Source organism: Frieseomelitta varia, unplaced genomic scaffold (genome assembly GCF_011392965.1).
Source record: "Frieseomelitta varia isolate USP_RPSP 00005682 unplaced genomic scaffold, Fvar_1.2 scaffold_229, whole genome shotgun sequence".
NCBI lineage: Eukaryota > Metazoa > Arthropoda > Insecta > Hymenoptera > Apidae > Frieseomelitta > Frieseomelitta varia.
In genome coordinates, this window is record NW_025109956.1 from 440,236 (window position 1) to 455,569 (window position 15,334).

Sequence of the window (15,334 nt, forward strand, 5' to 3'; positions counted from 1 at the left end):
TTATTTGTGAATAAGTACTATACATATATATATACACACATATAATGTGCATGTGCGCGCGTATATGTGCCGTGTAATGTGTATATTTGAGAATAAGTAGGGTATTCATTATACATTAATTAGTTTATATTACCGATAGCACCGAAGGCTATATGTAATTAATATGTAATTAATATTGAAGTAGAATATGTAATTAATATTGTTGTAAACATATTTATGCCTATAACAAATAAATTTCTAAAGTATTTATATTTAATTGATTGCCAATTAAGTGGATTTTTATATAAAAATACAAAAATGTTTATATACACGATTTATGAATTTTATTTATCTTGAAATATGTAACAAAGATATTTAGACGTGCTTAAAGAATTTTGCTTTTGATAAAAGTATAATAATTGTATTTATGTGATAGTAAAAATTTGAAATACACTTTTATTATCTCCAATTGACAGTTAAAAATCTAACACTATGCAGAATGTTTATTCAATTCTAAATCCAGAAAATTATTATATATTGTTTCGTTATTTTCTGAAAGTGTGCTTATGAAATTGCTGTTTTGGAAATGTTTTTAAAAGAATTTATAGTTTATATTTATTAAACAAATTTTTCTATGAATTTGAAAACACTATATCATTTTAATATAATTACTAAATTTAATTTAAAATATCATTTAATATAAAATATAAATAAATAAATAAAATGTAAAATTGCATTACTTACAAATTTAACGAGAATGAAATTGTAGTAATTAGTAATTAGTAAGCGAAATATTTGTTGCATTACTTTTCATTGTTTCGATATTTATATTATAATATGTAGTTCAATACAAGTATAAAACAATGAATATTATTTATGATATGTTAAATGTTATTGTAGCATTTTATTTTTTCGATAAAAATTTAGTATTTTATTTTATGAAAATATAATATGCGTTTCTTTCGCGTTATATAAATCTAAATTTATGTACGAATTATTTTATCTTAAATATCTATTTAAATTTTTATTTTTATATATAATGTATAACATATGTTTGTGATATATATATATTGTTTTGTGTGTATATTGTCCAAAATTAGGAAAAATGTGTTTATTATGGAAATAAACTAATTACAGTTATTCTATTAAATAAAGTATTAATTACACTTGTTTCATTTGCCAATTTAACTTGTGTATATATTGTTTTAACTTGTTTTAGTTTGATAAATAATAAAAATCAATTTTTATATTGTAACTAAAAAGTTAATACCATTAATTTACTATTGAAAAGAATATAGTTTTTGTTTTAAGTCATGTCATCATAATTACTACTCTTTCATTTTATTTCCTTACAATAAAGCTATTTTTTTCTTAATTTGTACAAAATTCTAAGAATTCTAAAATGTTACGCGGAAGTTCAATTTTCACAACAGTTAAAAAAGAGAACACGAAACTTGTGGATCCATGTGGATGTATAATATGTATTTTCTTTACGAAAGGAAATAATTTAGTATTTTATTACGATCTAGTAGTATTTTATTACGATCTTTTAATGTTTATTACAGTTTTATTTTTAATGTTTCATAAAAAAATTATACCTCATAATTATTGGATTCTATACATTCGATTTAATAGAAAATGACGTGAGAAACTTTTTATTGCGTATCTGATTGTCGTCAGAAAAGAAAAACGGTTTGAAATTCAATTGTTTTCTTTGAAAGTGATTTCAAAGGTCCATTAGTTCTTATATTGACATTATTTGATAGAAGATAAATAACGTGTTATTAACGATAAAAGACGAAATTGTTCTTTAGTATGTAGAATATCCTAAATAGGATGAAATCCCTAATATTAATATTTATGTACTGCTTTACTGTTTAATGTAGAAGATAGTAAAAGATAATGGAAATTAAAGAATATAACAGAAAAAAGATATAATTTGATGTTATTATCTGCAAGTGAAAACACACTTTCAAATGTGATTATATTTTTAATATTTTAATCGATACAATTCGTTAGTAATGAATTTTCAAATTTGAGATCAGAAAAATATTTTATTGACTGATTGAAGGACAAGTTAAATAATATCTACTTAATAATAAGTCACGTATTAAATAATATCTATGATTGCTCACTATATCTTATCTTTATATCATTATAACTTCATAAGGAACAAAATTTTGATAAAAACAGAATATAAAATTCGTGTAATTTTTCAAATTTCGTTTTTACAATTATTTTAATCATTTATTTTTTCATATAGATTTAGTTTCATTCGAACATCTAAAGTGATAGAAGTAAAACTCTATGAGGATTTTTCGAAGCAATAATTTAATAAGATCAAAGGATAAGCAATTCTTTACATACAGGATATACTAATAAAAATTATTATGATTTTACATGCGAAAATAGATTAAAGAAAAAAATGTCATTTTTCTTTGAGACAATTAAGGTTGAAAATTTGCTAATTATAATTAAATTTAACTAATATCGGATTAGACAAAAAATAAATAAAATAAAATAAAAAATACAAAAATATTTTATGTTTGAAAATAAATAAAAAATATCGAATAAAATTTTTCCACATTTTGTTTCCAAGTATGAAAATTTCTTAAGTACACGTGTATTAAGACAATTCTTAACTAAACATGTTCAAAGTTGATTTTGTCAAGATCGAACTCCTAAATAAAAAAATGTTTTTACATTAATTTTATTTTATAATAATTTATTATAATTTTTGTATTTTATAATAATTATATTAACATTATTATTTTATAATAAAATATTATTATAAATATTTTATTAATAATTATTAATATATATTTTATACATATTATTATTACATTTATATATTATTATTATTATATATTATTATACATTTATTTATTAATATATATTTTATACATATTATATTATTATATTACATTATTATATATATTATACATATATTTATATATTTTATATATAAAGATATAATACACGTTACGTATTATAAATATAAACATATTATTTACTATGTTGATATTATTTTTTTTTTAATTTATTATTATTATTGATATTATTTTTAATATATTCGACATATGATACATGTATATATTAGATATGTGTATTTGAAATTAGCATGCATGAAATCTAAAAGAAAAGATTTGGGTTTCGATTATTATGACAAGCTCACAGGTATTCGTCGTAACTGAGACCATTGTCATCTCTGTTGGGAAACTCTCCATAGCAGATCACTCGTATTTCGCCGTTTGCGAAATTTTGAGTGTATGTCGTGTAGAAGAATAGCATCGGTAGCGAGAGGATAACTCCTACGATCCAAATGAAGATCGCTATACAGAGGGTAGCTCTTTTACCCATGTGAGGTCTCAATGGATTCATGATGGCCATGTATCTGTAATATACGATGCACGTTAACTTTTAAAATATTTTTTGTAAATTATGAATTTAAACCAAGCAATATGAAAACCAGTCGAAATTATAATTATAAATAAAAGATAAATTACTATTTTTGTTAGTCCAAAATAATATATTATAATTATATATTAGATTAAAATTACTATGAAAAATTTTATAAAGAAGAGACTTGTAAGTATTGACTAATTAATACAAGATTTTATGTAAAAATTTAATTTAACATTCTAATTAATATGGGAAAAAATAAAATAATTGTTACAACAGAGAGAGAGAGAGAGAGAGAGAGAGAGAGAGAGAGAGAGAGAAGGGGAGAAAGGAGATTGAAGACTAATCGATTTGCTATTAGCGATGCATGAAAACCAGAGGGTAACAAGATGAAGAAAATCACTTGTTTGCTAGAAGAAAATTAAATTACTTAAAATTTTAAGTTCCCCAAAGTCGTAAAATGTAATTTTCAGGTTTTTTCCTTTACTGGATTTTAACATATTCTACCTATAGAAATCAGGTACATTTTTTTTCGTAACATTAGTGCTCAAATATTTAAGATTACTTTTAATATTCATAAAAAAATAAGTAATTAGCCATTTCTTAAGTTTAGTAGAATGATTTTTTGCTTATTGAAAGTTCTTATTTGTTATAACGTTAGCGTCAGAGTAACAAATCAGATTTAAATACTTCCGTTGCGTGTATATATGAGCTAATGTTACGAATATTTCTCAAATCGTATAAGAAACTTGAAAAATTTTTAATACGTATGTTAAACAATTTTCCGAAGATTATAGATACAATCTTGAAAAAACACATTATAATTTAAATAGAGGAATTGTAATTTCGTAACAAAGAAATATCGTCCTTGTACAATATATATCTGTCAATCATTTAAAAATTGAAATCTGATGCAAGGCAGTGTGAAACAGAATAGTCGAACAATAAAATGGAGAGGACAGTTGTGGAATCTATTTCTCAATACCCAGCTGACTACTCCATTTCGCCAGATTATGGAAGAACGAACTACAGATATATCTTTCTGTTCGAACGACTTATACGCTCTTTAAATTTCATCCAATATTGTCTCTCACAGTTATGTCGTTCCGAATCTATCCCGAATCTATCCCGAATCTGATTCGTAAAATTCTTTGCCAATCAAATAAAATGTGATTTCGTGATTACGCAATATCTTCTTACAATTTTTTTCGTTTCCAAATGTCTATTCTCAAATGTTCACTGCAATGTAATCGCATCTCAACGAATTTTTAAGCATTTTCAGTAATTTGTTAAATTAGTTACCATTAATTATCAAGAAAACAATATTAAACATAGTTTTCTTTGATAATAGTTCCATCAAAATTGTTTTTCTTCGATAAAAAATACACGAAGACCCAATGCATATACTACGTGAATCGAGCTTCGTAGTTTCAAAAAGCAAGTAGTTGTGATGTGAACAATCGACGTGAAATTTTAAGGAAATAGAGAGAATGGAGTAAACGCCAAATGTAAGATTTTAATTTCGGATTATTTATTAGTTGTCGAGATGTTAATAAATATTAGAAGTTTATATTTGAGACACTTTCTCTTCCTCCTTCCTTCCATCAAAATTTCATATCGATCGGTCACTGGAGTTTTTCAGAATAGTATATGTTTCAGAGATATTCTCTATTACAAAAATAATTAAGAAAAATATAAATTTATAGTAAGAAATAAAACAGTAGTGAGCAAAATTCTTGTGAGGTTTTAGAATATAGGATACTATAGAATGTTTTCGACGAAAGATTTATTAAATGTCTGTCAAATATCAAATCCATTCTAAACAGAAGAATATTTTTGGAAATGAGATGGATATAAGTTGAATATATCTTTGCTTTTGAAATAGGACTGTGAGATCTTAGATACTAAACAATGCGCATTTGTAAGTTTCAATAAAATTAAATTCTAAAAAAAATTTTTTAAAATATCATTTACAAATTTTACGCTTGCAATTTGTGATATAATGAAATATTTCATAAATCATAACATATTTCTAATTACAATTATAATTTCTAAATTCTATTTGCTTTATTTTATACATTTTATATATTTTTTTAACACGAGAGTTATTAGAATAATCAAAATGATGAATTTGTAATTTTTCATAAAAAGTTTCTAGATTTACAATAATAAATTCAGGCAAATATAAATGATTTATTGTAAAATAAAAATTTATATATTTATATATTTTATTTTATATTTTTATTTTTATATATTCATTTACATATTTTATTGTTAAATAAAAATTTCTATATTTTATTTTATTATAAACTTTTCTTTGTACATAAAGTTTTCTGGTACAAATTTTATATTTTCAGTATTTCAGTATTTCATTGGTGTGTTTATATTATTCTTTGTAAATTCTAATCTTTTATTTTTGTTCATTTCACTGGCAAAATATTGTTTTCGGGCCACTCTATCATGATAACTTTGATTTCGTAAGAAGCTACGTATAATGCTAGCAGATAAATCAATGTTTAAATGATTTTTTAAATGCTTTACAATACTATTCTATTTGTTTTTGGATTTTATTTAATCGTTGAATAATAATCCGAACAATATACTGATTGATTTTCTGCGGATGTCCATATTTTGACTTACTTTTTAGAGTTTTTCTTAGTCCATACTTATTAATTAATGTATAGTAGATCTTGGCCTGTTAACAATTTGTAAAATATCTGCCAAATTTTTACATTGGTTGTGTAAGTTAATAATAATTTTTTTTTTCTATTGTGAGTTCCATACCTTTTCAGCCAATTTTTCAATAATATTTTTAAATAGAATGAAGCTAGCGAAATTAATAACGTTTTTCAGTATACTGTTATGATTAATCACTATTAGAAAGTGATTATAAAATATTTACGTTATAAACGTAGTCTATAAACATAAGAAATTCTCTTACATCAAGAGTGCCATAAGAACTATGAATACTTCGCTTGTATATTTCTACTGATTTATCAATTTTCTTTGTCAATTTCGCAAATTATGCAAATTGATATTTTTTTATGATACGTATTCTACAGAGTACTCTAAATATGTATAGACACAGTGTTTTACAAAAATTATTTAATAAACAATAACTACATTAAGGTTTACTTGAAAACTATCAGTATACGAATAAGGTAAATTATTTTCAGCTTCACTGGAACTTTTAATCTTTCTGTTTATAAATCAAGAAGGCAATTTAAAAAAAAATTGAACTGAAAATATCATTGTAATTATTATTTCAATTTAGTATATTTCTACATATATATACAATATTATATAGTAATAGTTGTTCTATATTCACGTTAAACACACTGATTTTAATGATATCTACATTTTCACTGAACAATGCCAATTTATATGGTATGAAATTTATGCAATATGAAACTATAATTGTGTCAGATATTAGAGTGATTTAAAAATAATATTTAAGTTGATTTAGCTTGTTCTTAAGTTCTAAACAGTTGGATTGTTTCGAATATTGCTTTAACATATACATATATACTTAAAATTTCCAAGTTTAACAATTGAGAGTACTTGACTAGCCTACCTATTTATTTCATCATGTTACATGTCGCAAATACAAGAATAATTTAACAAGTTATTTTAAAAAATAAATATCCAAATTTGGATCGGATACTAAATTGAAATTCTTAGGTTATAATCTATATATATTGTTTATAATAGTATGTAGTTATGGAAATAGAAGATTACAGAAAAAATAAATAATTATTTTTGATAAATGTTTCATTTTGGTATCGACCGATGTAAAAATAATACGTTACAGCATATACGCGGCAGCGTATTATGTGGACACTTCTTTAACTCTTACTCCTACCTAAAAAAAATTATGAAATCTTTAAACTTTATTAAATTTCATGTATGCTAGTTCGTACAGTATTAGAGAACGCAGTTAACCAATAATTCAAATATTTTGCCAACAATAATAAAAAACAATTATATCTTCTTCTCATCAGTATATTTGCCGTGTACTTTCATAACCGCATTTGCGTGTCGTGACATTCTGGCTGTTGGTTTTTTCATTACTTCATTGTCAATTAGGTTCCATTTCGATTGTAAGACTTCCCATAAATGTTTTTTTGACTTTGAACATCGTCTTGTCTGATCAAGTGATCCCATAGTTATTCTATGGGGTTCAAGTCGGATAATTGGAGGTCCATTCCATTATTTTCACATTAGAATTTTCTTCTAATTACCATAAATAATTTCGATATATTTTTGCGGTGTGTTTTGGGTCATTGTGGCATAAATGTGAAATTATTCTGCCCTGAAAGATGAATCCTATAGAATAACTATGGGATCACTTGAACAGACAAGACCGAAAACGATGTCCAAAGTCAAAAAAACATTTATGAGAAGTCTTACAATCGAAATGGAACCTAATTGACAATGAAGTAATGAAAAAACTAACAGCCAAAATGTCACGACACGCAAATGCGGTTATAAAAGCACATGGCGAATATACTGATGAGAAGAAGATATAATTGTTTTTTATTATTATTTGACAAATTATTGGTTAAATGTGTTCTCTAATACTGTACGAACTAACATACATGAAATTTAATAAAGTTTATTAAAGATTTCATAATTTTTTTTAGGTAGTAGTAAGAGTTGAAGAGGTGTTCACATACTTTTGAGCACCAGGTAAATGATATTTGCAGGTAGTATATCGAAATAATTTAGTAAATTTCAAATTGTAATCATTTTTGAATATTTGAGCCGTTGTTTTTGAAAGTGGTATAAGTATATTTATTTACACATTAAGATATTTAAGGGTTTGCGTTTGAATGCTGAACTAAAAAATATTGGCAAAGTTTAATAAGTTCTGATAATGTTTTTAAAACTATAAACCTGTATAAATTTTATTATATAATAATAAGTAATAAAATTGTTAAAGAAAATAAATGATTTTTTAGCTACAAATGAACTTATACCACTTTCAATAATAATAAATTATAAAAATTATGAACAACAACAATTTTAAATTTATATTTTAATTGAAGTTGGCTTTTCTAAGATGTATTTCTTTAATGTAAAAAATAATAATTAAAATGTAATAAATACCAATAATCGACGACGAATAACATGTAAATAAACGAATAATCGACTTTATTAAAAAATATTTTCAGTTATATTATATAAGAATTTATAAACAAATACATAAATTTAAGAAAATTAAGAATTTATAAATAAACAACTATGGAAAGCAAATTACTTCGTTAAGATAATTAATAATTTATTTTAAAAATTTATGTATTTATTTATAATGAAATATAATGGTGAATAGGGGGTATGTAAGACAGTAAATTCATCATATTATTATATTTTTCCGTTATATAAGTCTTGAAGTTATAGTAATAACACAGTATTTTGTTAAAATTTTTAGGTCTTCCTCGTTTTTCAAATAAATCAAGAACTTTAAACTGTGCAGTTTTTTCTATAGAAGTTTTGTAGAAAAGTTTATAAAGTTCTGTCTGTTTAAATTCCATCTAGCCATATTTTCAGCCAATTTGTAATTTCTCCGTCCAAAATTTTTTTCTTGTTTAATATTGCTTCTATGGATTTGATTGAGATAAAATCTTCTATATGTAATTTCATTTTTCATATAAATATATTAATTTTATATCATATATTATATTTATTATATTTAATATATTACGTATATTATATTTCAATATATGAATTGAGTTAAATTTCTTTTGATTAATATATGAGAATATTATGCATCGTTGACTTTGTTATTACAAATATAAAAAGAGGGTATATATGCTTTACTAAAACCATCATTAACTCATTTTTTTTCAAAAGTGGACTTATATCACAAAAAGAAACGGTTCATTTATCGATTGGTTTTATTAAAATTAAAAATTTAAAAAGAAAGTGTAATTGTATTATTAAAATAAATTTATGATATAATATTATTTTAATGTAATGTGTATGTTACACATATTATAATATAATTTATTTAAATAATAATTCAAAATGATATATAAAAATTACATTAAATTTAATACATAAAATGAAACAAAAATGAACACTAAATAAAGAAACAATTCTTAAAAAAGGTAGTGGTAAATTTATATTTTAAAAAATTAATTTTCTATATTTCTACATCGTCCTTTTCTCTGTTTCTATTTTATTAAATAAAATTTAATTAATAATTAAATTAAATTTTAAATAATAATAAAATTTTATCAAAAAAAAAACAAAGAAATAATTTTTAAACAAGAGTAATAGTTAATTTATGTTTAAAAAATTGATTTTTACATCATTCTTGTTTTCATTTTTATTTTATTAATTAATTTTATATATCGCTTTTGTCATTTCCATGCCTATATGAAACCACATTCTATGAAAGTTTCAGAAACGATAGCTTCTCATAACTCAATACTTTAGACGAACGATATCTTGACTTGAAATTTCTACAAACTGTCTGATGTCTGCGAATGAAATCGCACGAGAAACTGCATACATGATGCCATTTATGAAGAGAGACATCTGGAGACATCTCTCATTCTAGAAACTAGGAACTCGATCGATTTTATCCACCTGAATCTTTCTTTGATCTCCATGCTTTGTGTTGTGTTTAATTCAACTTTCATTTTAATTTATTTAACGATATTTTCTGAATTTACTTTCCCTAAACCCAAAATACAATTCTACAATTTTCTAATAATGCATTTATCTACGTGTTATTTCTCGAGTTTTTGTAATTAAATAAAACTTCTTCCTACAATTTCTAATTCCCATGTCAGTGCTATTTTAATGTTACGGTTTTGGGCTGATCATGCATTACTGTAAACTGTTACGTGTTTTTGAATTGTGATATTTTTAATATGTTTTAAAATACATTATGTTTTTCAGGAGAAAAATTAAAGAAATATATTTTTATTTTAAAATGAATTTATTCATTTTAATATGAACTGCTCAAAATGACATTTGAATATCTCAGATGTGGTATTTTATTGTTTGGTTATGTATTGTATACACACATTAGTTGTTAATCAGAAAAATTCCTAGAATAATTATTATGACCAATATAAAAATCGGCAACAATTTTTCTGTGTATCTGATACTAAAATAATTAATTATTTTTCTATAAATAACAAATTTACGAGAGCAACTGACTTATTGTTAGTCCATTATCAAAATAAACATTAACTGAATTCCGCAATTAATAATGCAATAGCCAATTCAATTTAACGGTTCAACTTTTACAGTTTCTTAGAAATTGAATATTAGATTATATTAATTTTAAAAAATGTGACGCGAAATAACTGACAAAGTCATTTTTTTTTAATTCTTGACCTTAATCACTTTCATAATCACTTTCATAATTACTTTCATAATCACTTTCACATGTTACAAAAGATATAATTTCGATCTCTTTTTCTCTCGAATTATCTTTCATATATACATTTTGTTTCAATCAGTATGTATAAGATCGAGATATTCTCTTTTTTAAAGAAAATCTAGGATTGTAAAAAATTTTTCCAGAATATAATATCTGTCCACATAATCTTATCTACATTTCTATTCTCCTATTTTCTTAAACCGAATCCACATTGTGTAATAAAATATTACTATATAACATCCTTTAATAACTGATTCCTAGCATAACTTATTCAAATTATTTTTACATTATGTTCGTATAATAGAACACTATATAACGAATGCGCAGGAAAAATGTAATAGGATCTTGTTACACAATAAGAAAAATATTGATAAGTTAAGCATATCGATATTGAAAACATAGCATTTCGACAGTGAATCGATTCGATCGAAATTGTAGAGTCGAAAGTTACGTACATTCACTAATCAACGTACTTTAATGTAACAATAATTCTTTAAGATATTGAAAAAGATATTTAAATATTTATGAATCGCTGGAAGAGAGCACAAAAATGTTTAAATATTTTTACTTTGTCTTTATTTTTTCCCGTTATCACCTTAAACGTAAAGTAGTTCCTTATGCGAAAATTTATTTTTCGCATGTTAAGTTATCAGAAGAAAATGTCTGTTAGACGCTAGAAGCTCATTTGCTGTTAACAAACATTAGATTTCGAATATTTAATGTTCGAATATTAAGATATTCGAAAAATTGATTCAAATAAGAGATTTCTACTATATGTGAAATTATTAGAAAATTTATTTTTCCTTATGTTTGCAGTACATCAAAAATAAACTGATTGCGTGCATGATACTGGACATGAAAAATTAAACAGATTCTAATAAACTGGTTATTGATGTATTATTTTATTTCTAACGTCATCAAATCAATTATTTAACATTAATTTTATGGTCAACTTGCTGCCTCTATGGATTTTGATGAGATTTTGTTTTAACATAATAAAAAAAATTGGCTCCAATAACCTTAAAAAGAAGTAAAATAATATATTATTGAGAAGATATTTTCTAGAAAGAATTCCAGGCCTAATTTATTGTTTCGATAGATTGAACATACGTCTACTGACACGTGTGTATGTCTATATGTTGAACGAAAAAGTATATATGCTTTCAATTTTGAGATACTATCTCTGAGATACTGTCATACATAGTATATCATTATTTTGAGATATTTAAAGCTCAAAATATAAATTTTTCTTATTAACAATATCTTCTTGTTTTTTTTTTCTTTCGAATCTATAAAATTTGTTTGCATGCATTTTTTTCGTACATAAATTCTATATTTTATTCTATATACTATTCTACAATTCAATTAATGCATAAGAGCAAAATTTTTGATATGCGGCCTTTGTCCTTACAGCCACGTGTACTACCTTTCGCTTTTTTTTTCAAATGAATATGTTTCTCTGTAAATTGCAGTCAAACCGTTTGCAGTTAATGCAAGTTTTCTCTGTAACTTTCTTTTTTTTTGGTGTTTATACTGTCTCAACACATGTCAAACATGTTTATAACACCCGCATTTTTCGCAGTTTGTCTAGCAGTCATTTTCAAATTCGAGCTAGCCTTAAAATTACACGCTTGGTGGTGTTAGAGTAGAACTCTTTTTTATACCATAATTGTTTGAATTTTTGACAAACTTGCTTATTACATTTCTCCTCTTATTTAAAATTTTAGCAATTTTTGCTATCAAATACTCTTCTTTATTGTTATCTTTATTATACACTGTTGTAATGGACTGTTTCTCGTGTAGATTTACAATTGAGAGACAAAAATGCATCGCATTATGATAATATGTCCTATCATTTTGTCCCGTTTGAAAATAGCAATATTTACGTGTTTTTTAATAATATTTCTTAGAAACGTATAATCCTCAATATGTTTACAACTATGTGTATGTACAGTATAGCTGATTTACTAATATATACATTTATTGCAATTATTTTGCAATTATCTTTTTATTCTTGACTGTACTACATGTACTTGATAAATTTCCAAACAAGATTTTATTAAAAATGAAACTTTTTCTTGCAAAAAAATTTTATTTCACATTTTTTACTTATTTTTCGCACATAGAATAATCTCCTATTAATTATTTTTTTCTTTCATCTCTGGAATTAGCTAAATTCAAATATACTTGATAAATGTTCAAACGATTCAAATGATTTTTTCGAAAACAAAGTCCCAAATAAAAAAATTTTATTTAAAATTTTTTTCTTATTTTTTCATAAGAAATCATAACTTGCTCACTTTCACATATTATTTGACCAGGTCCTGTATATTTTGAAAGAGTCTCAGTATTTTTATGTGACTCAGTGTCTCTCCATCATTTCCATATTGAGTTACGAAAGGAGATCAGACGGATTTTGTATAAATAAATATAGTAAAAAGCAGCCTCTTTTGTTCTTGTTGATATTCCGAATTTAATACATTAGTTATATTCTAAACAAATTCATGTACCACAGGATGCAATATGTGGTTGAATAAGGTTCAAGGAAAGTAGGAACGTGCTATATTTTTCGGCTGCTTCACGGTATACAATATACAGCTACGACTGAACTTGACACGGAAAAAATTAGCCGGCACTACTCTCATGACACTCACGATTCGTCATTGACAGTTTATTAGTGTTCAACTGATTTATCTAGTCAGTCAAATCGCTCGATCGAACTTTCTGTACTGCTTTCTAAGTGTTTACTAATTTCAAGAATAAGAAAATTAATTAATTATAGTAAAATTATAATATATTGGATGAGTTACCTAAAATTAGAACCTGAAATGTTTTCGATTCATTATATTAAAAAATGTTTTCAACAGCAAAATAATAATTTATGTAATTATCATTTTGTAATATTGATGCATAGAAGGCATTTGAAGGTTACGTTTATTTTTTTAAGTGAAATCTTTTTTTTTTTTTATATACTAATCGATTCAGCTCGTTATTCCCTATAAAAAAGTTTTAAACCATCTATACCGAAAAATTATTGGTTCAAGAGATATTTTAATTAAAATAAATCGGAGTGGTTCGTAGAGTATTGAATTTATTTATAATAACAGCATTAACAATAACAGAAGATTGGGTAACATTTATTAATTATTTATTGTGATTAGAATAAAATAAATATTTATTTCATAATAATTATTACACAAGATGTGTATTATTACAAAATGATTATTATTGACATCTAAAAACATTTTTATTATCTAATTTTTAAAGAATGTTTCACATTACTTAATATCAGTGCAGTAATATTTCTACATTCTTCTATAATTCGTTGTAATAACTCCTGTCTCCAGCGATTATTAGTATATGAATGTAGATTGTTTTTTATTATTTAGAATTGGCTACAATAGATTCAAATCTGGTTCACCTCGTCCAATTCACTGGGAAAGAAAACGTTGATTCAATGCTTCTTTGAATATTACAAGACGAATGTCATTTCTTTCAATAAGACATGATAATGCAAACACAATATAATATTGTTAGCAAATGAAGGAAGAATCATTGTTAAATATTTCAAAACAAATCTGAGAAACAAAACATCATCTGACATCCAAAGAGCCATGAAATTAAGCAAAGAAATTCAAATTTAAACAAGTATAATGCTGCAATATTTAATTAAAATATTTCCTAAACTAAAAAATTTTCGGTATAAATGATCTAAAAGCTTTTTATAGGTTTGAATCGATTAGCGTATTGAAAAAATAGAGAATTTTACTTAAAAAAATAAGCTTGATCTTCAACTAAGCTTGATCTTCTATGTATCAACATTAAAAGATAATAATTATATCAATTGATGCCCCTCTCGAAATCATTCAACTTTTGTCTAAAATATTTTTTGATATAATTAATCGTTTTAAAAATATTTCAGCTTTTAATCTTAGGTGACTCATCCGATATATCAAAATACAGAATTACAATAAAATAAAATTATAAAAAATAGTGCTTTTCATAAAAAAAATATGATTAGTTTTCTTTGAGAAAACTTTATTATGTGTTTATGTATTATGTGAAAACCTTATTATAATTTAATTTAAAATCTACACGTCCATTTTATCCGATCACAAATCGCAAACTACAATGTTTAGTGTTTAGACTGTTTAGAAACATATCATAAGTTACAGATCTCATCAGTTACAGACATATCATAAGTAAAACAATATAGGAGGAAGTGTAGTCTCGCACAGTTTGTTAATGAGTGAAGACGTGTTTATAAACAGTCCAGCAACTTTTCCAATTGTATTGCTATTTATATTTAAATAATTTATAGGAATATATTGACTATGCAATAGTGACTAATCCAATTAATGCACTCATGTACTCATACTAGCAAAAGTTACAGCAGTTCGGTGCATTTAACTGTGAAATGGTTTCTGACTACGGAAGGGCAATGTAATCACTCAAGTTTCCTTCGTTAACCGTACAAGTTACAAGAGTGTCGTACGAAGAGAATGTTTACCTGAAAAGATCAAGCAATTATTAATCTTTCGATTAAAAGCATTC

General features: G+C 24.3%; 1 protein-coding gene across 2 annotated transcripts in view; it reads right to left on the reverse strand.

The window, feature by feature from the left end:
* LOC122527639 (tachykinin-like peptides receptor 99D) overlaps positions 1-15,334 on the reverse strand; it is a 213,685-nt gene that overhangs the window by 38,230 nt on the left and 160,121 nt on the right. For both annotated transcript variants that reach the window (XM_043652000.1, XM_043651999.1), the window contains exon 3: positions 3,155-3,373. In XM_043652000.1, the coding sequence (XP_043507935.1) occupies positions 3,155-3,373 (219 nt within the window). The remainder of the gene's footprint in view (positions 1-3,154; positions 3,374-15,334) is intronic.